General features: G+C 38.2%; 1 protein-coding gene across 2 annotated transcripts; it reads right to left on the reverse strand.

Moving 5' to 3' along the window:
- On the reverse strand, window positions 1-24,452 carry c8h10orf90 (chromosome 8 C10orf90 homolog). 2 transcript variants are annotated; one of them, XM_027132770.2, is made up of 7 exons: window positions 24,286-24,452; window positions 23,484-23,960; window positions 18,085-18,157; window positions 15,557-15,609; window positions 11,131-12,379; window positions 9,985-10,140; window positions 1-698 (listed from the first exon to the last, which is right to left on the reverse strand). In XM_027132770.2, exons 2-7 carry the CDS (start codon window positions 23,949-23,951, stop codon window positions 673-675), a joined length of 2,025 nt encoding a protein of 674 aa, XP_026988571.2. In that variant the 5' UTR covers window positions 23,952-23,960; window positions 24,286-24,452; the 3' UTR covers window positions 1-672. The 2 variants fall into 2 exon arrangements, with proteins under 2 accessions (XP_026988571.2, XP_047672948.1); XM_047816992.1 differs by having other exon boundaries at window positions 23,484-24,452.
- Between the last annotated feature and the right edge of the window lie 1,503 nt (window positions 24,453-25,955).

Raw genomic sequence — 25,955 nt, forward strand, 5'->3', positions numbered from 1 at the left:
TTTATTATACACAGATAAGGTCAAGTGATCATTTAACATTTAGGAGCAATTAAATGTTAAACCATTAGAATATCTTGACTGTGCCCTGGACCACCAATTTGGCCAAGAAAATAAAGACATAAAACATGCAGAGATAAATGTCACAGTGTGTATTACATATAATGACACCAAGAATTTGCTAGGATCATTTAACACTTTTTAAATGCAGAAATCCTGCACTTTAAAGGTTATAGGAGACTTCATGAAGAAATTTCATTGCCACGGTTAAAAAGTAAACTGATATATATCAAAAATTGTACAAATCTGTTAGTAAACTAGTTATACCTAACATTTGTGACTACTAAGTAAAAATACTTTAAGGCAGACTTTAACACATGTCTAGCTATAGATTGAAATGTTTTCGATGTAGCACACTTCATGCTCATATATACTGTATATTCAGCTCAATAATCAGAAATTAAAGAAATCATCTGATAAAATCAATATATAATTGCAGAGTATTTTCTTTAGTGAAATCCATCGTGTAGTATGTATCTGAGTCGTTGTAGTGTTTGTAGTGTGAGAGTGAGGGAGAGTCTTCAGGGAGCTTCACAGACTAGCGCTGGCACAGACTGGACAGGCGGCAACAACACAAGATCATTAACCTCTTTCCCACTGTTTCAGTCTTTCCCTCTATTTAGAACCGGATCCAAAAGTTTCTGCAAAAGAACCAAGCAAGCAATCACAGACAGCAAGGAACCAGTAATAAACTGTCTGTTAGAGCATTAAAGGTTAACTGAAACTGCACAGAAATGGGAAAAGCAGACTGTTGTAATGGAGTATTGTTGAAAATCTCTGTTGTGCTGAAAACTGTGAGGTTCTGAGAATCGAACAACGTGTTCCTGAATAATAACTGACTGATTAAGTTTGCACGGTTAACCTAGTACAGACACGCTGAAGGTCTTGTCTCTTAAATACACATACATTTCTAATTTTGTAGTTTTATATACGATTTTTGTAGGTTTTAACGGAAAACTATTGCATCGTTGCATTGTGTGAAATTTGAAGAACACGGTTTATATTGTTTTGTGATAGTTAAATAAATCAAACAAAAGTACAACAGTCCAATTAAAAATGAATCTGTTGCATAAACACATAAACTCAGTATTGTGTGGTGGGTCGTTTATCTTCACCTTATGATAAATGTAAAAATGTAATAATGTAAACAGAGAAACTAAACTGTGTGTGATTTAATTGATGGGGTGATTAATTAACCATGTAAAATAAAGGGAGAGAAAAAGAGTGGGGGAAAGAGAGTGAGAGAAAGAGATGCATCTCTCTCTTTCTCTCTTCCTCTCTCTCTCTGTCTCTCTCTTAATTAATCAACCCATTAGTATTTGTTTTGTTTTGTGTGTGTGTGTGTGTGTGTGTGTGTGTGTGTGTGTGTGTGTGTGTGTGTGTATTGTGCATGTACAAATAAAAAAACACGCCTAACAGTTACTTTGGTTGAAGTACACTCTTAAGGTTAGGGTACGTTTTATGTTTATTCATTATTATATGAGCGTGGAAGGTCTTCACAAGGATAGTAAAATGTGTGTGTGTGTGTGTGTGTGTGTGTGTGTGTGTGTGTGTGTGTGTGTGTGTGTGTGTGTGTGTGTGTGTGTGTGTTGTGCATGTACAAATAAAAAAACACGCCTAACAGTTACTTTGGTTGAAGTACACTCTTAAGGTTAGGGTACGTTTTATGTTTATTCATTATTATATGAGCGTGGAAGGTCTTCACAAGGATAGTAAAATGTGTGTGTGTGTGTGTGTGTGTGTGTGTGTGTGTGTGTGTGTGTGTGTGTGTGGCCATTTGTCCTTACTGAACACTGGCTCATACTCATACAGCACAATGAAGCTGTTCAGCAGAGAAACATGTGCCATGCCAGAACATGTGCCCAGTCATCCCAGAAACACACACACACACACACACACACACACACACACACACACACACACACACACACACACACACACACACACACACACACACACACAATCTGCTCACTTAATACTAGTGGTTAGCATATAAACCTATATTTCTATTTATATTACTATACTGGCATTAGTCATAGTACAAACACACTGGATGAGTAAACTTAGATTTTTGTCAGATTTTTGAAGCAGCAGTGTGCCAGTGGTTTGTTACAGAATAATAATTTAATAGTGTCACCTAGTGGACACTTTATGTATTTACAGTTTTGAAGAACTTGACCTTGTAGTTTGCTATTTACAGATATACGTAAACTTGTATAACAGGTTTAACTTAAATGTAGTTCTGAAAAACAACATTATCGATGCTGATGACAGCAAGTCCACTGAGACGCTTCTGGACCATGGTAGATCTTGGATAGGTTTTAATCAGCTTGAGATTTTAAAATGCAGAAAGTATTTCAATTAGTCCAAAATGACACGTTGCCAAATCCTGAGTTTTTGTCAGTCAATTTTATTTTCTTCTAATAATATTTTAAACAGTTCGATGATCGATCAGTACTAAAATTATGTTAACTGGCAGAAATAACTTTTGCTTAATACTGCATATGGGTCAAAAAAGAGATGTTCAAAAGAGAGTGCCTTGTAACCCTGCACCTAAAACATCTAAAATAATACTTATTAAACATGAACATCTGATGAGTCAAAGCATGTACTAATCATCACTACAGTAATGAGCTAAACCTACATATAAAGTGGGCTTTATAAATTGACCCGAGCCATCCAGAGCACTTAGTAGTAATACAGAGGGAATTGAAGAGAAATGGATGGAGAATCATGAGATGATATGATTTGTGTTTATGATTTTATTATAATAAATCTTCTATACATAATCCAGTAATGTTTGTGTGCACATCTGCGTAGGAGAAATTATATAAATGATTTAAAATTATTTTAACTCATGTTCTGTGTCATGGAGCATGTTCGAGTCCGTTTACCCCGTGTGTTTATTAATTAATACATTAGCTAACAAAACACGTACAAGGTTGTTGTTATTTACGCTTGAATTCATAAGAATCATGTCGTAGTTCATGGATAGTTTGTGATAAATACATGCCATAACTAATCACTGGTTCATATTTAAGTAAATATTCATTCAGGTATTAGTGCATGATTACCTATAGTATGTAATGTATTTTTAATGTATATTTGCTACCGATTCCTATATAGAGATGCTTATTTAACATTTACAGGAAGTCAACATTGTAAAAGATTTGTAACAGTCAGAAGGTTTTCCACTATTGGAAAGTCTTCAGAACAGTGGACTTTCTGTATTCTGAATTCTTGCGGAAATACAAGCTGTAATTTGTGTCTCAATAAATTTTACAAAAGTAATAAGAGGAAGACAATGAGTGAATGAGTGAATAAGTGTTTAGAACTAACTTGTCTGATGAATGCTATACATCATGAAATGTAACAATATGTTTTTATAAAGCAGGACATAATTCAATAAATTGCTGTGGAATGCAATGAATGAATGATTTCAGGGCATGTTGTTATAGGAAAATAATCAATTTCAGGGTTAACTGTGACTTGTTACATCACCTTCTCATCAATACACAACTGTCTGATTGCCGGATATATACATATACACTGTTTTTTAACAGGTTTTTATCACACCCTCCAGTGTCACCCAAATGAGGATGAGGTTTTCCTTTGAGTCTTGTTTCTCGCAAAGTTTCTTCCTTTACCATTTAAGGTAAGGAGTTTTTCCTCACCACAGTCACCTCAGGCTTGTTCATTGGGGATAAATACAAAGACGTTTAAATGTCTAAAATATTAATCTTGAATTTTTGTATTATATTAATCTTTATATTAACATTTTATTTTATGTTGGTTCTGTGAAGCTGCTTTGAGACAATGTCCATTGTTAAAAGCTGTACAAAGAAATTTGAATTTGAATGACTTTGATGGAGGCTTCATCATATCACTGCATTGTGGATTCTTTTCCCTGCTGTTATTCAGCACTATCATGCTGATCATGCAGACCAAAGTGAAGGCCTAAAGACTTGAAAGTCTGAGGGATGGTTCTACAACCAACTGTGCAGAGTCTCCTCTGGAAATAAATGTACAAAAATGGCAGACTCATTTGGTTATAGCATTGAATGCTTGGTTTAAGACTATTTCATTTTTGTCATTTTGAATTAAACAACAAAAAAAAGAAATTCTTAGCTGATATCATTAGATTATGCAAATCATAGTGAGTTGAAGGACAACTAGTTTTACTATGTTGAACATTTCAGTAATCAGCCAATTAAAATTGAGAGTTAAAATGCATTTCACAAAAGCATTACAAAACTTCTCTAAAGGTTTGCGGACAGCACCACCTTGTGGTATACAATACCAACAAATTTGCATATCTTTAAGCTCATGAAATCATTTAGATTTGGTGGCTCATGCAGAAAAAACAGTGATACTAAATATTCTTTGGTTGCTTAAAAAACATAAAATTTATAAAGTTTTTCCTCAAATTATCTTCAGCAATTAAGACCAAACATTATTAGAATAAAGATCTTTGATAGACCAAATCATACACATATAAGGCACTAACAAAAATGATTGAATGTAAGGTTAAATTTCTGCAACACTTTGGTGTATTGACATCGACCTTGGGGTGTTTTATAAATATGACCTTTATGTGTTTGATCAGATTCAAAACAGCGCCACCTGCAGGTCACAAGTTATGAAAAATGTATACTTTTGCTCATAAGCTCTGTATTTGCCCTAAAATTATGGTGATATATAGATTCATAAATACACACACACACACACACACACACACACACACACACACACACACACACACACACACACACACACACACACACACACACACACCTCTGTCACTAAAAATCCAAATGCTAAAGGTGTTGATCCTTCACACAGCCATCATGCTCCATAATCCGCAGTTAAGAGCCAGTTTTTCTCCTCTGTGTTGTTAGTGCTGGATCACAGAAAACTGCTTTGTACAGCAAGTAATGGAGCATGTAGGACAAAGGGCCATTCTCTCATTATTGAACATTTATATGGGCTCTGACTCACTGGGATTAGGGTTGGAACAATGCTTTATGGGTTTATGGAATGCCAGTGGAGTCAACCACTAAGAAATAAAGCCACCGTTTGTGAGATTTTAGGGCAAAAAAGTAGCAGCATCTTTCATCTTTCACCATACTAAGGTGTTTGGATCAATTTCTGAGATGAGACACAAGAGTACTGTGAAGGATGCCAAAAACCTATGCAGTTAAAATGCAGACTAATGCTAGTCAAGCTAGCTAAAGTAATACCCTAATTAATAAATATTAAATGCAAATTTAATACATTATTTACATTATGCTCATATAAGTGAATATGTTTTGTGCTTTAAGATCTGGATACCAAGCTGAATGCTACTCAGTAAGGACACTGCCATATGCACTTCATTATGTGGAAGTGAATGAACTCCATTTGAGTGGGAGTTTAATGTTTGTGGACTCGAATAACAAAGTGAGTAAACTGGGTTACTATGAATTAAGTTTCACAAAATAAGCCCAGAAGACAATTAGCTAGTGACATTCTTATTTGTTTAAAGTACTTTACTGTTCAGGCTCTGGAGACTATCCTGGGAACACCAGCCAGGAACACACGACGTCCCAGTTCAACACTAGGCACCGCACGCACGCACCCACACACACACACACACACACACACACACACACACACACACACACACACACACACACACACACACACACACACACACACACACACACACACCTTCTACCATGAGAAGACCAGAAGGAAACCAACACCACCACATGGTCGTACTCTGCCTATGAAAGCACCCAATTTCTAGAATTTTTTTTTTTAATTATCACATTTTTATTTTATTGCCACTCCAAAATATTACATTAAATTATCCCATTTTGTTGTTTATCCCAGTCTCTTATGTCTCTTATGCTATGGGACCATCACATAGTATCTTGTGACACAAGTTACAAAAAGATGTCAAAGGCCTTCATGGGTTGTTAATCTTACACACATCTCACACTCACCAAATCTAAAGATAAAGAGAGAGCAAGAGATTAATCATGATGGTTTACAGAAGCTATTAACAATACAGAGGCCCAGACGACAAATTTAGTTGAACGAGCAGATAAGCTGGGCCATACAACACTCTCAGTCAATTGGGATAATATATCCTGAGGCTTTGCTTCTTTCATAATCAGCCTGAACTATAACAACACAATCTTCCCCTTTCAGATGGAGTTACTTCAGCAGTATAGAGACAAACAGCTAGAGGAAATATGCAACGAGAGCAGTAAAGCCCTGCAGTCAGGGACTCAAAACTCCTCACTCATGACGAATAGAGATAACAATGATACAGGAATATCAAGAGGCGAAGAGTAAGAGAGACTGAGACAGCAGTATGAGAGATACAGAGAGGAGGAGGAAATGTGGTATGTGACTACAGCTGCATCTGCTTGCCCAAGATATTTTGGTCTGCCAATTCAAAAATGTTATCAGCAGAACACACACACACATCTTATTACCACACATCCACTCTCACTCTACACTCATAACAGTGAATTCTGTGCAGGTTTTGTAAAGCAGTGATGATTCTGATCTAAACACTCCTGAACTGAGCCCACTATGTCATAGGTATCTGCTATGAGGACTTAGCAGGAGAAAGTCTATTGGCACTGTGGCAGTGCATTTGCTGAGTTATTTGAGTGGATTTAAATGATATGAGAGCGATGCTGCCTTGGCAAAAGAGCCAGAATGGTGCTCTGTATCATACCGTCATCTGGAAATAAACACAGAGGCTTTTGATAGGTTTCTGAAACCTAAACCTAAACCTAAAATTTAGATTTTTAGAGTAAGTACTAAAAATGTATTTTACACAAACTATGCCAAAAAGTCTCTTTTATATTAAGTTTTATAAATACTTTTATTGATCTGCACTCAACTGTGGTTTTCTTGTAACATAGATCTTCAAGTGTACACCTTTGGTAACTTCACTTTATATTTTGTTTCTAGAACTGTGCATGTATTGCACCTTTAAAGCTAACAGTAATTAGCTGTTAATTAGCAGTTATCTGTTTTTTTTAAAGCTGTAACATTATCCATATTTCCAGTTAATAGATTTATATCAAAGGTACAAAAGCCAACAGTACCAACAAACAACAAGGAAAAAAACAGTTTAGCACCATTTTTTTACACCAGAGTGTGTGCTTCACTGTTTATAAATACAAGATCAATGCCCATCTAGCAACAGATTTTGTTTCTGTATATTTATATCTGTGTGTCCAGGAGGGGGCGACATTTCATCTGTAAAAGAGAGTGCAACAGGTGACGGTAGTTGAATTTTACAACAAAACACTACTGTACACTGTACACAATAAACATGACAACGCTAAAACTAGTTTACTTAATCTGGTATAACACTGAATTACATTAATGCTGACTGGTGCTTCATCTACACTTTTAGGTTTTCCCCTCCATTGTGCCCACTATTAGAAAATGACTGTCGTGACAACCCCTAGATTTTTGTACAGATTTGAATGCAGCATCACACGTGTTCTTCTCAGACATTTGTTGGCATTCGTAATGCTGTCTATGTGTAATGCATGTATGTATCTGTGTGTCTGTCCGTGAGCAGAGACCGGTGTTGTATTGCTCACCACTCTGTCCATGAGCAGATGTTGGTGTTTGCTGGTGTGTGTGTGTGTGTGTGTGTGTGTGTGTGTGTGTGTGTGTGTGTGTGTGTGTGTGTGTGTGTGTGTGTATGTAAGGCATGTATGTATCTGTGTGTCTGTCCGGTGTTGGTGCTGACGTGTGTATGTAATGCTCTGTCCTCTGTCCACTCTGTCCATGAGCAGATGTTGGTGTTTGCTGGTGTGTGTGTGTGTGTGTGTGTGTGTGTGTGTGTGTGTGTGTGTGTGTGTGTGTGTGTGTGTGTGTGTGTGTATGTAAGGCATGTATGTATCTGTGTGTCTGTCCGGTGTTGGTGCTGACGTGTGTATGTAATGCTCTGTCCTCTGTCCACTCTGTCCATGAGCAGATGTTGGTGTTTGCTGGTGTGTGTGTGTGTGTGTGTGTGTGTGTGTGTGTGTGTGTGTGTGTGTGTGTGTGTGTGTGTGTGTGTGTGTGTGTGTGTGTGTGTGTGTTTAGCAGGTGTTGCCTCTCATGTGCTTGAGATTGCCTGAAGAAATCTGACCTCTGATGCTCCGGCGCTTTCTGTAATGACACACAATGCTGACCCAGCACTCGGTGTAATGACCGTGATGACCATGACATAACTTATTAATAAGCATAATTTATGCTAAGGAAGAGCCCTAGAAAAAGCCAGGGGTCACAATTATCCATTATCTTTCATCCATAAGTAAAGCTTGGCTAACACTGAGTGTGTGAGGTTGCGATAATAATGCATCATCAGTAGTCTCTACAAGCCGTGTCTTTCGTCTGTGCTGCTATCTCACTCTCCACAGGACAGAAAGCCGTCACACTTCGCTCAGCAATATTTGCTTCATCTGCACTGGCTCCTGACGTAATATAACACACATTAAGACAAATATTTCAAAAATACAGTGATCGTCGCATGTCATGCCGCAGGAAATCAAACTTGCCTGATATTAAGACTACAAGATTACCTGATATTAATGCTACCTTGAATTTGGATGTCTTTTAAACCATTAAGATAATCAAAGAATTAATTCGATTAATAAAACTAATCCGATTCGTAAAGGATGTCTCTTTGACACATGTACATGAGATTTCAGTTCAGGAGCAATGCTTCGATGTCATGAAGTGAACATTATTTTTGCACTAAATGCTTAGTCTTATCTCTTCCACTGTCCTGTCATCGCTTGTTTCCCTGCTGTGTTCACCTGTTACGTGTTTTGTGTACTTGACTAGTGTGCCAACTGTAGTAGAAAACAAGTTTTATTTTAATTACTATTTATGACCTTCAATTCTTATCTTCATCTTTCAGTTTTGGATCATTTTAGTTTGTTGCTGTCTGCTGGTGCTCTAAACCCCTGCTTGGATCTTTGACAACAATTCATGGCTTGCCCTTAAGCGCATTCACATGCTGCATCATATCACCACAAGTTAATAAAGGACATCAATTTTCAAATTTGCAGTGTTTCTTCATAACAGTAGTTCCTTGTCAGGCTTAATTTACATTTTTTTTTTGGCCGAGATTTTTAAACATTAAGGTTTACTTCACATTTTTTTTAGCTACTTATGTGTGTATGTCTTTCATATATGTATACTGTAGTTTAATGCAATCATATTACTAAAACCCTGGTTAACCCTGGTTAAACTCTTGCTGTCTGCATAAACTGAAAATTATTTCCTGATATAATCAGTTCTTTTTCGGGAAAGAAATACCATATTAGCTAGCCTTATTACATGTCTGGACAATTTTGGTTTATATAATAGAAAGGACCATTTTGTGTCCTGCGGCTGATCCATGATCTTGAACTAACACAATATTACCATTACACACATGAGAGAGTCAGAGACCAGATACACTTACAATCCTGAGTATATTAAAGCCAGTGCATTTCAGGCTTCACTATCATACCCCTGAGCCAGACGATTATCTTAAAGACCTCTTGCAAATCTGTGATCTGGTCATGCTGTAAGTACCTTTTCACGCTTAAAATTGATCTGAATTAATTCATTCCATTCATTAGCGTAAAGTATGTGCATGCTAATAAATATGCAATATTTCGCTGAATATTTATATGTTCTGTGTTGCATTCTGAATAAATAGGAATGTGTATATTGTAAACTTTAGCACAGGGTTTCTACAGTCCTGAAGATTGAGTCATTGAAGTATAGAGAAGAACTTTAAGTAAGTAAGTATAGTTTGCTTTGGACTGCATCACACCATCCCATAAATGATTATTTGTCTTTAACAGTATAAAATGGTCATGTTTTAATCCTCAATAAACATCCCTGTATTTTTTTAAATCAATTACATACCTGCAGATTTGCTCAGGGATGCAGAGTGTTTCTGTCCGTCTGTGTTGCCGCTGATCAGGGTTTTCTTTTTCTGCTCACTCTGCAGCTTTATATTGGCTATAATGGCGGCTGCGTTCAGGGCCACTATAGCATCATGGGTCTCATGGGTTGAGGCATCTGAGAAAGAATACATGAACCTAAGAGTATGTGTCTAATAAATGATATCACTGATATACTGATATATGTGTATGTCAGTGTCTATGCATACACATAATGTGTGTGCATGTGTTTCGACTGTGTCAATTCAATTCAAGTTTATTTGTATAGCGCTTTTTACAATAGACATTGTCTCAAAGCAGCTTTACAGAACATAAACATAGAGCAGAAGGTAAACGTAAGGAATGATAAAGGAAATAACGAATAATAAAAGAAAAAGAATTAACAGAATAAAAATTTCAAGATTATTATTAGATATATATATATATATTTCACAATGTGTATGTATTTATCCCCCTATGAGCAAGTCTGAGGTGACTGTGTGTGTGTGTGTGTGTGTGTGTGTGTGTGTGTGTGTGTGTGTGTGTGTGTGTGTGTGTGTGTGTGTGTGTGTGTGTGTTCATGCGACTTCTGTGAAACGGTGGATGCCTAAAGGTTTCACATTGCTAAATTCCCAAGAAATGATAGCTATGTTGCCAGAAGCAGTATAGCAATATAATATGCATGCAGAGAGATGTGTGGGAAAATGAAAACTGGAGAAAACAAGAGTATGAAAGAGTGAGAAAGAGAAAAAGTGAGAGTGAGAGAGAGCAGGTGTGATAATGATCTGCTTCAGGGAAGGAAGTAAGGAAGTCAGCAATGTACTACTGTAGCTTCAATTAAACTCACATCCTCATCCCCATTTTCTGACTCGCTTTGAACAATTAAGCATCAAAACACACATGGGCTTTGGAAAATCTGTGTGTGTGTGTGTGTGTGTGTGTGTGTGTGTGTGTGTGTGTGTGTGTGTGTGTGTGTGTGTGTGAGTGTGTGTGTGTCTCCAGAACTACACTTTCATAGCATACTAGTTGTTCTCAGCAGTTGATTGTCACAAATGATCACAGTCACACAGTCCATAAAGCATGCATGAATCTGGATGCGCTCGGCTGAACACATTGCAAGGTTTCCTACCTGGCATTTTGATGAGAGTTAAAGGCTGGTTTCTCAGGAGAGCAGACTCCCTCTTGCTCTGCCCTTTATCTGAAGCAGAGCTCTCTGTCCTTGTATAAATCTTGTCATGGCTCCCCGCTCCTTCTTTAGTGCTCCAACACCTGTTTAAGCTGCTGGCAGCAGAGCAAGCAAGGTCAGTGTTTGTCTCATGGGGATGAATGGTGCTGTGATCTGAAACATCTTGTGAACCATCAGCCCTTGGCTCAACAGGACTAAACAGACTAGCATAACAACTAGCAGGCCTCCGAGGTTGGGAAGCTCTTGAAGTGTGTGAGTCATCCAGACGAGCTCCACTGGTGGATGTCAGCTGGAGAGACACTGTGGATTTGTATAGTTTGTTGTTGCTACTCAAATCCCGCATCTCAGATCCAGAAAGCATGTATTCGTTGTTTAATTGCGGTTTCATGTCAGAGACATTCAGGCCACTGAAGCTGTGCCTGTAGGTTGCTTTGCTTCTATTGTTCACATAATCTCTGCTGAAGGTATCTCTTTCCTCCTGCACCTTGATAATGGTGGCTTTCCTTCGTAGCACCACTGGCATCTGGGGCTCATGGGTAACTAGGCAAAAAGGGACTTGAGAGTGCCTTTCTGTGTGGGTCATTTTAGACTTTAGTATATGGTTATCTTTACTAGTCACACTTAAGGAAGCTGCTAAGGGCTGGTTCTTCGTATCAAAGAGATTAGAAGATGTAAGATTACAGTTGCTTCTAGTGTATAAGGGTGACATATAGTGTTCTCCATTAGGCCTAGTTGAATTAAGATTGTAGACTGGGCCATTTTTAGCACCTGGCTGTAGAAACCTACGAGTCTCCACTCTTTGTTCAGTCATTTTAACTACAACTGCTTTCCTCTGTGGGATGCTCTTTGTCGGGTATGTGTGATCTGAGTCATTGATGTGGTCGTTTAAGGCCATAGGGCTGGGTTCCCTCTTTCTATCCTGGTCAGATATGCTGTTATCGGGCAAGCTTGAGGAGCGGATGACCTTCTTGGAGATGATTGTGATGGAGGATATGGAGCTGCTGTGTTTGGAAGACATTCTGCCACCTATAGTGGGTGCTGTGTGTAGAGATACCTGAGGAACGCTCCCTCTCCTGTGCACTGGGGTCTGCCAGAGAAATCTGTCTCGCGATGAGTTTTGTACGCTGGTGGCCCGATCAAGTGCTGTGTCCTGATCTCTCTCTGCAAGAGTAGCCTTTCTTTTACCATCAGTCTGGCAAAGAAAAATAAGATTAACACCTGAAAACCTTGAGTTTATGCTTTATGATGACAAAGGGCTTATTTCCACTCACTGCACACATGCTCATGAGCTTAGAATCAGCTCATTCAATATCTTCTTTTCCAAAGCTTCCCAAACTAAAGGGGGCTTTTGCTGTTGCCATAGTAACTGCCTTATTGTCAGGGGAACGCAAGGGTAATTTAATTAAGTTTCAAGCCAAAACTCATCTTTATTATTTGCTCGAGTATTACCAGAGATTCCATTCCGAATCCCAGCACGACCCTGCTGTGCCTAATCAACGTCAAGCAGAAAAGCTGGTGGGATGTACTGTATTTAAATTTCAGTCTCTAAGCTGGTGTATTGAGCCGAATTCGAAGTGCGAATCATCCTTGCTGAACCACTGCGCTGAGACGGTCACTGTAACTGCTGAGGAAAGGGAATCTCTCACACTCCATTCGCTTAGCTCAGAGATCCCTAGGAAATTTATTCTTCCAGGAGCAGAGGATTCGTTTTCTTCCTTTTTTCTTCCATCTGATTAGTTCTATTCATTACCTATTTTATCTACTTTATCTCCTTTATTTCCTCATCACTCCGCTATCAGATCTTGCTTTCCATGTGTCTATGAGTAAAAAATACTAATACTAATCTAATCTGATCTCATTGGAAAAGTTCAGACAATAGAACTGATTCTCACTTAGTTAACGGTCCAGTCACGGTAAACTGTTCAGATATGCACAGATGTTTCCTCCTACATTATTCCTCCATGGGAGAGATGTCGAATTTAAGTTTCATCTGGTTAGTATCGTTGTTAAAATATTCATCACTGTATTCTAGTCTTTTAAACCCTAGTGTTTTAAACCTAACATTTATCTACAACACGTATAATTTTTTTCTTGTGTGAGAATTAAAATCCAGTTTGTTAACAGCAGCCTTATGACAATTTTATCATATTATTGTATCCTATAACATAATTCAGAAACCATACAACTCAATACTACAACCATTACCCAGAAAAAATGGTCTTTAAATGATACAGATAATGTCAGTAACATTATTTTATTTATTCATCTTCAGGAACCATTTTATCCTTGTCACGAATGAAGGGAATCTGGGGTCTATTCTGAGGGTTTGAAGCAGGAATACAACTGAGACATGATTCATAGTGTCACTAATCCACTGACCAGAACAGAGATGAAAGGAAACAAGAGAACCTGAAGGAAGCCCATGTGTCAGGCAGCAACAATACCTACTCCATGACAGTTTGTTTACAATTACCACAAATTCTTTCCCCTGAAAGCATCTCTGAAAGGATGGATTATACAGACCGGGAGCTTAATCCGCAAATTATAATGTTGTTGTTGACTCAAAAATAAAATGATCTCTCAAACGATCTTAAAATAAAAACTCCCTCTATAGGTGTGTTGTATGTAAACAGATTTTTCATTCCAAAAAAAGTCAGCAAAACAAATAACAGTGTGATGGGTATAGAAATGAATTTATTATAAAATAATCTTACAATCTCTCAGGTACTTTATGAGGTATTATCCAATGACAGCTCTATTCTGAAATATTTTCATCACACAGCTATTCATGTGAAGCAGAAATGTCCAAAATTTACATTCTAGCATCTGCCTCTACTGTCACTACTAGTAAGATTCCTGGAAAATACAGAATGCACAGAAGTCAAAGAAAAGAAATGTGTCAGAGGAAACTGATTTAAACAGTTTCAAATGTACAGCCTGCTGTCAAGATTCGACAAAGAAACAGCACATCGTATATCATGTCTTTCCCTTACGCTGTCTGTTCTGTGCATTATAGCTTTCTTCATATTTCATTTTTTTTACTTGGAAGCCAAGTCATCATTGGATGAAAACTACAAACCATATATAGAAGTCTACTCAAATGTGTAGCTCCTCTACCTCCAGTCATGTCATGATCTTGTCAGTTCTTCCCTTTCTTTCTGGCTCACATCTGCCCTTCACTCCTAAACCGTCTATTCGCATGCATGACAGCTTTATTATGAATGACAACACACACACACACACACACACACACACACACACACACACACACACACACACACACACACACACACACACACACACACACACACACACACACACATATATACACATATATGTACATAGCAAAAAAAGACACCTGAGTGTTTACATGTAAAGTGACACCAGGTCATCTTCCACTAGTGTGACAGGAGACAAAATGGCTGGCTAAGGCTATCACTTTAGCTCAGTTCAAGATCTCAGAGGAGTCCCAGAAAACCATCCAATTATGATACAAGAAGCAAAAAACAAAACAAAAACAAACCAGTTAGCTGTTTATTTATTTATTTATTTATTTATTTATTTATTTGTTTGTTTGTTTGTTTGTTTGTTTGTTTGTTTGTTTGTTTGTTTTTTAACCACCAGCACAGATATTTGGTCGTTGTTCGGAATTCAGCCGAAGAAATCTCTAGCATTTTTTCCCAGACCACTAGACATATTTCATAAATAAACTTATAGGAATGCCAGCAATTTTCTCAGACTGGAACACATTCAAACATTTAAACTCATAAGCAAATAAGATGAAATATTGTTAAAAAAGAAAGAAAGAAAGAAAGAAAGAAAGAAAGAAAGAAAGAAAGAAAGAAAGAAAGAAAGAAAGAAAAACTCAGTACAAATAAATTGCTCCTAAGATATTTCCTCACAATTGCAGGATTTAATGATAGAATACACCTCATAAAGAATGCACCCTGGTGGTGGATTGAACTTTCTCTGGCTGTCAGAACAGCTGAGCTGAGTCACTGGCTGTCAGAATTTAATATTAAATATGGAATACATTATGAAAGAATCAGGACAAGTACGGTTACACAATACCTGTTCAACATGAAATATATAATTATAGATATTTCTTCTTCTTCTTCTTCTTCTTCTTCTTCTTCTTCTTCTTCTTCTTCTTATTATTATTATTATTATTATTATTATTATTATTATTATTATTATTATTATTATTATTATTATTATTATTATTATTATTATTATAAGTTATATAAAAGTGTGTTGCAAGGATTAAACAGAGACTTTGGGACTATATCTGTAGAGCATCGAAAGCACAAAGCCCTGTGACATTGAGTAGCTTTGATGAAGAGTGTGATGCATGATAAAAGGTATTTACCTGTAGAGAGATAGCTCCAGACATTCCCCTGACCCCAAGTCCAACAGTGTCCTCTGTGTGAGAAAGACAGGAGACTCCTTTTAGTTTACAAAATGTAATTGAATAGGGTTACATTTTCTTTTGCAGTAACAGTAGCTTCCTTCTCATACTGTGTGTGTTTATATCATCAACAGAGCGCTGCTTATGTTGACCATACCAGCATTGTCTCATTACTTTCAGCTGGTGGAGCGAGAAGGGTGTGTGTGTGTGTGTGTGTGTGTGTGTGTGTGTGTGTGTGTGTGTGTGTGTGTGTGTGTGTGTGAATGGGGATGTTCCCCTGGAGCATGTGGAAAAGAAGCAAACTCCACACAGAGGGCAGAGGTGGGAACTGAGTACCAACCCCAACCCCACTGGTCCGAGCCATTAAGCATTAATTAACAGTATTAATACTGATATCACTGTGTGTGTGTGTGTGTGCATGTGTGTGTGTGTGTGTGTGTGTGTGTGTGTGTGTGTGTGTGTGTGTGTGTGTGTGTGTGTGTGTGTGTGTGTGTGTGTGTGTGCTGTCGAATGGAAGCAGAGACTGAAAAAGAAGAAGTGAGAGAGGGCAAGACAGACAGCGAGACAAGGAGAGAGAGAGCACTTTTCACCAGACAGGTGCCATGTCACGTCGTAATGATGGATTGCACCACATCGCCGTCACCATGGTGACCCTGACATTGACTGACAGTTAAGGTGCCTAGTGAACTATGCATTGTACTTGTTTCCTTAACAGAAACACTGGCTCACATTAATGAACACCTGACAGTAACAGACACAAGTCCTTCCTCCAGGAGGAACGCTCATCTTTAACAATGCAGGCCTTCTGAGTGTCTCTTTAGGCTTAAAAAAAGCATGTGACAGATCATGCTATATGAGCCGCTAGCCGCTCATTCTGAGTTAATGAAGATGTTCATGCTGGGAGAGCACACACACACACACACACACACACACACACACACACACACACACACACACACACACACACACACACACACACACACACACACACAGCCTTTATGTCACAGTGGAAGCTTCCATATGGACTGAGAGAGACAAAGACACACTAAAGGTCTTGATGCATTAACAATCCTCATTTTAACCTTGAACACTTGACAGTTTTAATGCCCCTGCTGCATTCGGTACCATTTATTTGGTTGTCACATTTAGCAAATATCTATATTTTAATGATTTGTCCACTTAGGCCACCTACATTGAAACATTGAAACTAAACAGGGCAGAGAGAGAGAGAGAGAGAGAGAGAGAGAGAGAGAGAGAGAGAGAGAGAGAGAGAGAGAGAGAGAGAGAGAGAGAGAGAGAGAGAGAGAGAGAGAGAGAGAGAGAGAGAGAGAGCCTGTGATTTCACTCTGATACACACTTGACTTGCTTCAGTTTCTATCCTGACAGCTTTAAGAGCAAGTTCTGCTAATATAAACTGGCACAGTAAATACAGGTTTCTTAACTATGACCTCTTCAGACTCAGGTTCCTGTTTATTTTCACTACACTTTAAGGCCATATACTCAAATATGATTGCCACGTTCGTGTAACGCTGGTAAACAGTGCCCAAATCATCACATGCAGGCTGAAATGAATTACTCATTATGATAATAGAATACACAGAATGCACTTGAGGGAAAAAAAAATCAAACAAGGCTGGTGCTATCACACACGCTACACTGAGCCGCTTGAGCTTTATTCCTCCTAACAGCTCATTCACAGTCAAACACAAGCCTGCGCTCTGAGCATATTTAATCTCTCTATTTATCTGTCTCTCTGTCAGAAGGCTGATTGCTTAGAATGTGAAAAATACTGTATACGTGAACGTAATAAACAGAAGATGGTCTTGGACTGGGGAGTTGAGTTTGAGTTGACCTTTTGAAGCTAGGATTTGGACAACATAGAGTGTTTCAAAGTGTATATCAATACCGATAATGACATATTTAGACAAATTCAAAGGAATACTTTTAGAGGGAACCCCCTTCATATCTCCAACATCCTTCTACCAATATAACCATCTCCCTCCTCTGTACATGTCCAAATCATCTCAATCTAGCCTCTCTCATCTTGTCCCCAAAACAGCCAACCTGAGCTGTCTCGCTGATGTGTGCGTTCTTGATCCTGTCCATCTTCGTCACTCCTAAAGAGAGCCTCAACATCCTCATTTCTGCTACCTCCATCTCTGCCTCATGTCTTTTCTTCACTGCTACAGTAACCTCACTGTTCTACTTCCCTCCCTCTCATTTATACACATGTATTCTCTAAAAATTATCAACAAAATCAACGGTGTTCACACTGGACACGGTTTTATTTACGACCGCTCTGTTCTCAGGTAGCCGTGAACGTTCTGAGGTGACATGAGGCTTTGATGGAAAAGATATTACATAAACTCGCTGGAAATGGAAATTTTTATTTCATTCACACTGGTACACACTTCGATCCGCCAATGTTCGAACAAAATTCACACCCATGATTAGAGTGATTTCCTTCTCTTTCATGTAGAGGTACGTACCTCCTAACTCTGATCCCTTTGCTGTGACAGAACTGCAGCTTAACACAGGGGTGATGGGCGGCTTCAGCTTCACCTGAAAGAAAACACACCTATCACTTCATCATTCACAGGATTAGGTGCATGCTGTGGAGCATGGCTTACAGACGTCAGGAGGGGAATGAAGCTTGGTATTGATAAGTGCTTGGACTGTTGTGTTCTCTTTATACTTCAAAAACAAGTCTGCATTAAACCTTTTTCTTTTTCTTTCACAAATCTCTTAAAAACACCAACACCATAGATAGATAGATAGATAGATAGATAGATAGATAGATAGATAGATAGATAGATAGATAGATAGATAGATAGATAGATAGATAGATAGATAGATAGATAGATAGATAGATAGATAGATAGATAGATGTTCTTTATTGTCATATATAGAACACAGAAAGGACATTATTTACATTGACATTATTTAGTGTCCAGTGTCACCCAAATGGGAATGGGTTCCTTTCTGATTCTGGTTCTTCTCAAGGTTTCTTCCTCATATCATCTCAGGGAGTTATTTCTTGCAACCGTCGCCTCCGGCTTGCTCATAAAAACAATTTTATTTTATTTCTGTACTTATCTAAAGCTGCATTGAGACAATGTGAATTGTTAAAAGCGCTACACAAATAAATTGAATTGAACTGAACTGATTACACGAACGCTTCCCTGATCTCAGTCATTATGCTGCTGATTGAACACACCTGACAGGATGTTTAACTTTCCTTCAGTTTGTTGTGGAGTATACAGCACTCTCAGCTTTCATGCAGTTCTTGTTTTACGTGTATGATCTTATAGCATGACTCTTTCATGTGCCCTGTGTTGTTTGCTGAACACTTGACCTGTGCCTCTTTATTAACTTCGATTCGAGTCTGCTGATTTGGATCGCTTGTCTTTACGTCACCTCGCCAGCACTTCCATCTTCCGTCTATTCAATTTCAGTAGAATTCAATTTATTTGTATTGCGCTTTTAACAATTCACACTATCTCAAAGAAGATTTACAGACGTACTGAAACAGAATAAAGTTTAAAGTATAAAATTACTATTTGTCTTTAACGTCTATCCCTCATGAGCAAGCCGGAGGTGACGGTGGCGAGGAAAAACTCCCTGAGGTGATATGAGGAAGAAACCTCGAGAGGAACCAGACTCAGAAAGGAACCTCATCCTCATTTAAGTGATAACAGAAAGTACCAGTTTGTAGTCGAGTGGAATTAAGCAACCAAGAGCTTCTGTCTCCATGACACTAAGAAGCATCTGGCATTTTAAACAATGTGGCAGCGAGTAAGACTAATATTTTCATTCATATATAAATTGTCAAATTTCAGAAGTCTGTTTATATCTCACTTTAATAAGTGTCCACTTATCTGTGCTCTCCTTCAGCTTCACCCCTTTCAGCACAGATACCTATAAGCCAAAGCCTCAGAATCTCTACATCAGGCCTTTTTCTTCTCACTGTAATCATAAACTGCAGACAAGCTGCCAGGTGACCTCTAGAGTAAATAGTCTTAGCAATAGAGGCTTGTGCTGCAATGATGGACTGTCTTGAATATAATGACATTTGTACTTCTGCTTCATGATGTTTGAGGATTACACACTTATCGATCGCTAAAGGCAATTTTCGCACCCATTAGTCCTTTTTTTTTTTTTTTCAGAGTCTGAATCAGAGCAAAATTGATAGTTTGTGTTCATTTGTTTTGGTTCAAGCCAGAGTTAAAATGCTGTGCTGTCATTTTACATTTACATTTACAGCATTTAAGGGCAGATGCCCTTATCCAGAGCGACGTACAAAGGTGCTTAAATCTCTATCATTGAATGCATGAACTCTGGTTCGCTAGGCTTCAGACTTAAGATACCATCAGTCTAAATCACTGTTCATTTTTTCTAGTTGAAGTGTTTCATGAATAAGTAGGTCTTCAACCGTTGTTTGAAGATGACTCAGCTGCCCGGACCCCTAGGGGAAGTTCATTCCATCACCTCGGTGCCAGAACAGAAAAGAGTCTTGTAGTATACTTACCTCTTACCCAGAGAGATGGTGGGATCAGACGTTCAATGCTGATAGTTCTGAGGGTGCGAGGTGCAGTGCGAGGAGTGATGAGGGCTTTGAGTTAAGACGGAGCTGGTCCATTTTTGGCTTTGTAACAAATGGTCTATTTTGGCTTTGTAACGAGAACATGATTTTGTTCTCTCTGCTTAAGTGAACCATACATTAAAACGCTAAACCTTTACATATTTGAAAGTACTCTAAAATGGATCAGGTTCTGCAATCTGTTCTTTATACAGCGCTGCAGCTCCTCATTCGTACGAACAGCCAAATAATACAGGTAAATTTTGTCAGCTGATATTTTCTTCTAAGCCAGCCTCCAGTTTCAGTGGATCTACTGTAATTCTGCATAATATTTTATTCACATTAGCATTAAATCTGAATTTAAGCACTTGTTTTATTTTTATTTATTACCGTTCTAAAGACGTCAAGCAAACGTGACAGGCTTGAAATCTGGCTGCATCTGTTAGCCTCAGGGCTACACAGAACCACACGGTTGAGTTCACTTGGGATGTTTTGTATTTAGACCTAATTCTCTTCAGTTTTCCAAGCAAAGCTGTGCACTGCATATTTTCAAGCAACATGGGGCAACAAAATAAACACACACACACACAAACACACACACACACACACACACACACACACACACACACACACACACACACACACACACACACACACACACACACACACACACACAAACAAACAAACACATATGAGTTATTCACTCCAAGTACTTTTTTAGGTGAACAATCTTTGAAAAGCTTAAAAGCAAACACAGATTGTGAGTTCTTCTGCTCTTGAGACGGTCCAGTCCAGTATTAGTGACTTCTTCATGACGGCTTAAGAAGTAGCCTTATGCCTTATACTATGGTGAAATATGGAGCAGATTTTCTGTATAATAAAGTGAGTTACAAGCACTTAAACAGAAAACTAAGAAGCAATTGCACAAGTATAATTATTAAATTGGAAAGTTTAATTGTTTGGCAGAGGAGTGAGCCTGGGGGGTTGAACTTACTGTAGTCTTGAATTACACTTTTATTTCATTAATTATTAATGATTAAACAGTTAAATTTTCTCTCTCTCTCTCTTAAAAAAAATGCAATTTAAATTTAATTTACTCGAAGTCGAAGTCTAAACAGATTAAACCACCTCTCAGGTGTGCCTAGGCAATATGTTCGATGCAGTGTTTATGTGATGCACCTACTGTGAATTCAGGGTCAGAAAAAAGCTCCTGATTTATTTCAGGGTCTGGCCTTGAGCAGCAGTGAGAGCTAACTGGCTCCCAATTGATTTAGTAACTGTAACAGTCTCACTGATGCATGCAATGAATGAATTGCTAAAACATATACCCAAAGTGTATATTAAATCATTTAATGCTAATGATTTAATACACAACACTAATGACCAACACTTATTTTGCACACAGTACCCAGTATGCCTGATGCAATTTGGGACACAGCCTTGATTTCTTTCTGAATGTGTACACAACTTCCACAAGATTCCAGCAAGAATGGGCCGATTTCCTTTCTATTCCTTACTAAAATTTCGCTTTTAAGTGTTTTTAAAGATTTCCTAATAGTCTATTTATCTACCCATCTATTTTCTGTACTGCTTCTCCAAAATAAAGTCATGCAGATCCTGGAGTTTATTCTGGGAGCCTTAGGGCACAAGGCAGGAGACACTGTGGACAAGGTGCTAACCTATAACAGAGCACAATCACAAACAAGGACAGAAAGACCTATTCACACACTATGGGCTATTTAGAGATGTCAAACAGCCTACAGAGCATCTCTTTGGACTGAGGAAGAAAAGTGGAGTACAGTATACATGCTGTATGAAGCATTGAGAGAACATGCAAACTCTGAACACAAAGAGTAGAGGCTGGAATCAAACCCCCAACCTTGGAGGTGTTGTACTCAGCAGATCAGAATCAATATTTAAAGCGATTATTTAACATCACTATATTTTTATTGCTAATAAATTAATGGGGACAGGAATAAAGGCAAAATAAGCTGGAATTTCACGCTATCACATAGGTCGCAAATGTGTACTTTTGTCGTGTGTGTCTGAGACAGAGAATAAATTAAGAAGCACAACAGAGCTAAAATAGAGTTACTAGAGAGCTGGGTTGTCTGTGCACTCTACCACTCCTCTACCTGTACATCCATTAGTGCTGAGTAAGCGCTTCTATCCTAGAAAATAGCTGTGCTTGCAAGTTTGCCAGATATTTATGATTTTGTTACCATCACCTCTATATACCTCTATATATCTATATATGCTTTTGAAACTTGCTTTCCTTCTTAGTTATTTGGTTTTTTTATTTATTTTTTGATCTAAACAATTTCAATTTCCTTTCCATTCAGTCTGATTGCGTGAACTCTACAGGCAACGTGGAATCAAACCTGATTAGAGTGATTTTTCCTCTATATTTTTTTATCTCCTTATGTATTACAGAGGACTTGGTGTTGTATACTGGAGACATGGCAGATATGAAAGAAAAAAAATTAAGCGAGAGGGAGATAGGAGAAGAAGTTGGAACTGACAGACACTAATACAGTAGGAGGCACAGGATGCTGTTCGGTTCGAGTTACAGCTTCTACGTCTGAGGCAAACATTTCAAAGCAAGTGAAGTGAAAAACTTTAGCATCAACAAGCACTTGAACGAAACATAGCAAAGTTTGCATTGGAAAAATGACAGCAAAATATAAATAAATATATATTTGTACTAATTGGGATTCACCGAATGAGGACATTAATTAATATTCAATATAGTATGTAATTTTTGCTGATTTGATTTTCAAGAACAAAGTAATACAGTAAATAGCACTATTTCTTATAAATCTTCACTCTATGGCTAACAGTTTGTGGACACCTGATGCTCACATTCATAATAAGACTGTTGAATTTATATCTCATTCCATATAATAAGTGCCACTCTTTTTACACGGATTTCCACTAAATGTTGGAGCGTGACTGTGGAGATTTGTGTTCATTCAGCTATAAGAGCGTTAGTGAAATCAAGAACTGATGTCCGGTGAGAAGGTTTGAGGTTAGGGCTCTGTGTAGGACACTCGATTTCTTCTATAGCGGCAATGTCAATGTTTTATAGTGGCTAGAAGTTTTAGTTCCAGCGAAGAGAAAAACATTTATGTGGATGAACTACTGTACATATGGTTCAGGTGTCCACAAGTTTTTGTCCATATAATGTATATAACTAAATATATTTTATTTTTATTCTAACCTAAATGCAACCATTTGAAAAGCATACATTCATTTTAACAGCTTTTGTAACAGCAGAGTCATTTTTAAACCTATGTTTTTAGCGCTTACCTTACAGGTGATGCCATCCTGTTGAACTGCATTATTTTTCGGACTCTCCTTCCTCACCACGTGTCTCTGTAAAGGCAGCCAACCGAACCGAACTGAAGCGAGGCAGCACACTTTGGCTCTCTGAGTGCTCGGTCCTGTCTTAATTTGTACCTTTTCTTTGCTCTCCAGTCCAGAACACATAGACTCCAGACTGCTCTGAGAGCTTGATACCAAACTAGGGCTTTCACTCCAAGGTGTGTTGCTCTTCTGGAGGTAAGGAGGCAGCTCATTAGATTGTAGACTGTTAAATGTTTGTAGCCACTCGTCCTTAAGTCTACCTTCAATACAGCTGTGTGGACGAGCTGCACGAGGAGGCCTATCCCTGGAACATTCCTCTCCTGAGCTCTTTACTATGTTAGACTTGGCCTCCTGTCCAACTCGCCTCTGAAGTATAGGTTGTTGTCTCCAGCTTTCAGATTTTATATCCATGGTGATTAGCTTATGCAAAATGCACAAATACACAAGACAAGTCTGTTTAAATGCCGAGGTAACCAGCTAGGAGTTAAAAAGTATTCGGGCTGTGGCCCAGAAAAACTTCATCGACTCTAAGAAACAGGAACGCTGAAGCAATTTTCTGTATTTTCAATTTCTGTATTTTCTGTATTTGCAATTTTCAATATTTCTGAAAGCAGCTTAAAATAAATATATTAATGAACTTGCATGCTGTAGAAGCTTGGAATAAGGTGTACTTTTCACACGTAAGAGCTGAACAATCAGAGTGCAGTGTGAGAGCAGCTGGTATTGTGAATAGAGTTTTGTTTACCTAATTTTGTGGTAGTCCCAGAGAGAACAGATCAATCTGCAGAGTTATTAGATGCAAAGGAATCATCTAACTGCTCCAAAACTTCTTTAGTAGAAATATTAGGGAGGACATTGCTATTAAACTCTCTCTCTCTCTCTCTCTCTCTCTCTCTCTCTCTCTCTCTCTCTCTCTCTCTCTCTCTCTCTCTCTCTCTCTCTCTCTCTCTCTCTCTCTCTCTCTCTCTCTCTCTCTCTCTGTTACTGCTTGTGCTGCTGGTGGTGCCGTCTCCAGTCAAGCATGAATATGACTGTGCATGTTGCTCTGAGTGAACAAAAGACTTACAGAAAAGCTCAATATCTACCACAGTGTGTGTGTGTGTGTGTGTGTGTGTGTGTTTGATTGTTTGTGTGTTTGTGTGTCTATGTGTATGTAAATCAGCTTCTTTTTTTGGCTTGAAAGCTTCTTTTTGTTTCTTTCACTATTGGCCTTCACTTTTGGAGACTGTGTTGGATGTAGACACCAAGGTGCCACGCTCTTATTTCTACAACACCAATCATCCACTCATCAATTATAAAACTGAATCAAAAACTGAATCATCGATAGACTGAATCTATTATAACAGAATACAGCATCAAAAGATATGAAGTAAGAGGAAGATGAGAGCGTGTACAATGTTTAATAAGTATACTGGATCTTTCAGTCTAGGGAGGTCAAAACAAACCATTTTTTAAACCTCCTTTTTTTCATTGTAAGAAATAGTTTTTATGAACAGCAGTTTATTAAATGCGATCAAGCTTCTAGATTTTTTTTTGTTTTTTTTTTTTTGTTTTTTTTTTTACACATTATTCATCAGTACACGAAAATATTCTTTTTTGTTCCTGTAATCTGTCTGCTAGATCCTGTCCTGTCACTGGCCATAATGTTGAGAGAAAGATCAGATCCCTGTTAGTGTGCATGTTTTTCATGTGGGTGTCAGAAGACTAATAGCTAAAAGCTCTATTCTTGTCATGGGATTGCTGAGTATTGGAGCTGAAAGGAGACATTGGGTAGCATATGAGAGGAACAGCTTGTTTCTGTTGCTATCAACATCACCCACGTGTTTTCTGAAGTCTCACTAAAATACTCCAAGCCCTTGGGTTAAGGTCACTGATCTGCTCCTGGAGTTTTTCTCCATAGAAATTACAGCTTATTTAAAGGACACAGAGGTACCTTTATATAAAATTAAGTGGAGATTATTAGATCATAACAACCATGGTTGTACCTATTTATTTTGTTTTTGTTTTTTTGTGGTGGATTCATTTATAATGTGTAAGGCTTTGCTGAAGTAACCAAAGGTGCAGATTGAATATTTAAAAAAGTGTCTACTACAAAGAGGGGCAGAGTGTGTGCGGAGTTTGCATGTTCTCCGCGTGCCTCGTGGGTTTCCTCCCCGGGTCCAAAGACATGCATGGTAGGTTGATTGGCATCTCTGGAAAAATTGTCCCTATAGTGTGTGATTGCGTGAGTGAATGAGAGTGTGTGTGTGTGTGTGTGTGTGTGTGTGTGTGCCCTGCGATGGGTTGGCACTCCGTCCAGGGTGTATCCTGCCTTGATGCCCGATGACGCCCGAGGTAGTTCGGATAAGCGGTAGAATATGAGTGAGAGAATGAGTGTCTACAACAAACAAAACTATGGAGATCCCAAATTGGCCT

Source organism: Tachysurus fulvidraco, chromosome 8 (genome assembly GCF_022655615.1).
Source record: "Tachysurus fulvidraco isolate hzauxx_2018 chromosome 8, HZAU_PFXX_2.0, whole genome shotgun sequence".
NCBI lineage: Eukaryota > Metazoa > Chordata > Actinopteri > Siluriformes > Bagridae > Tachysurus > Tachysurus fulvidraco.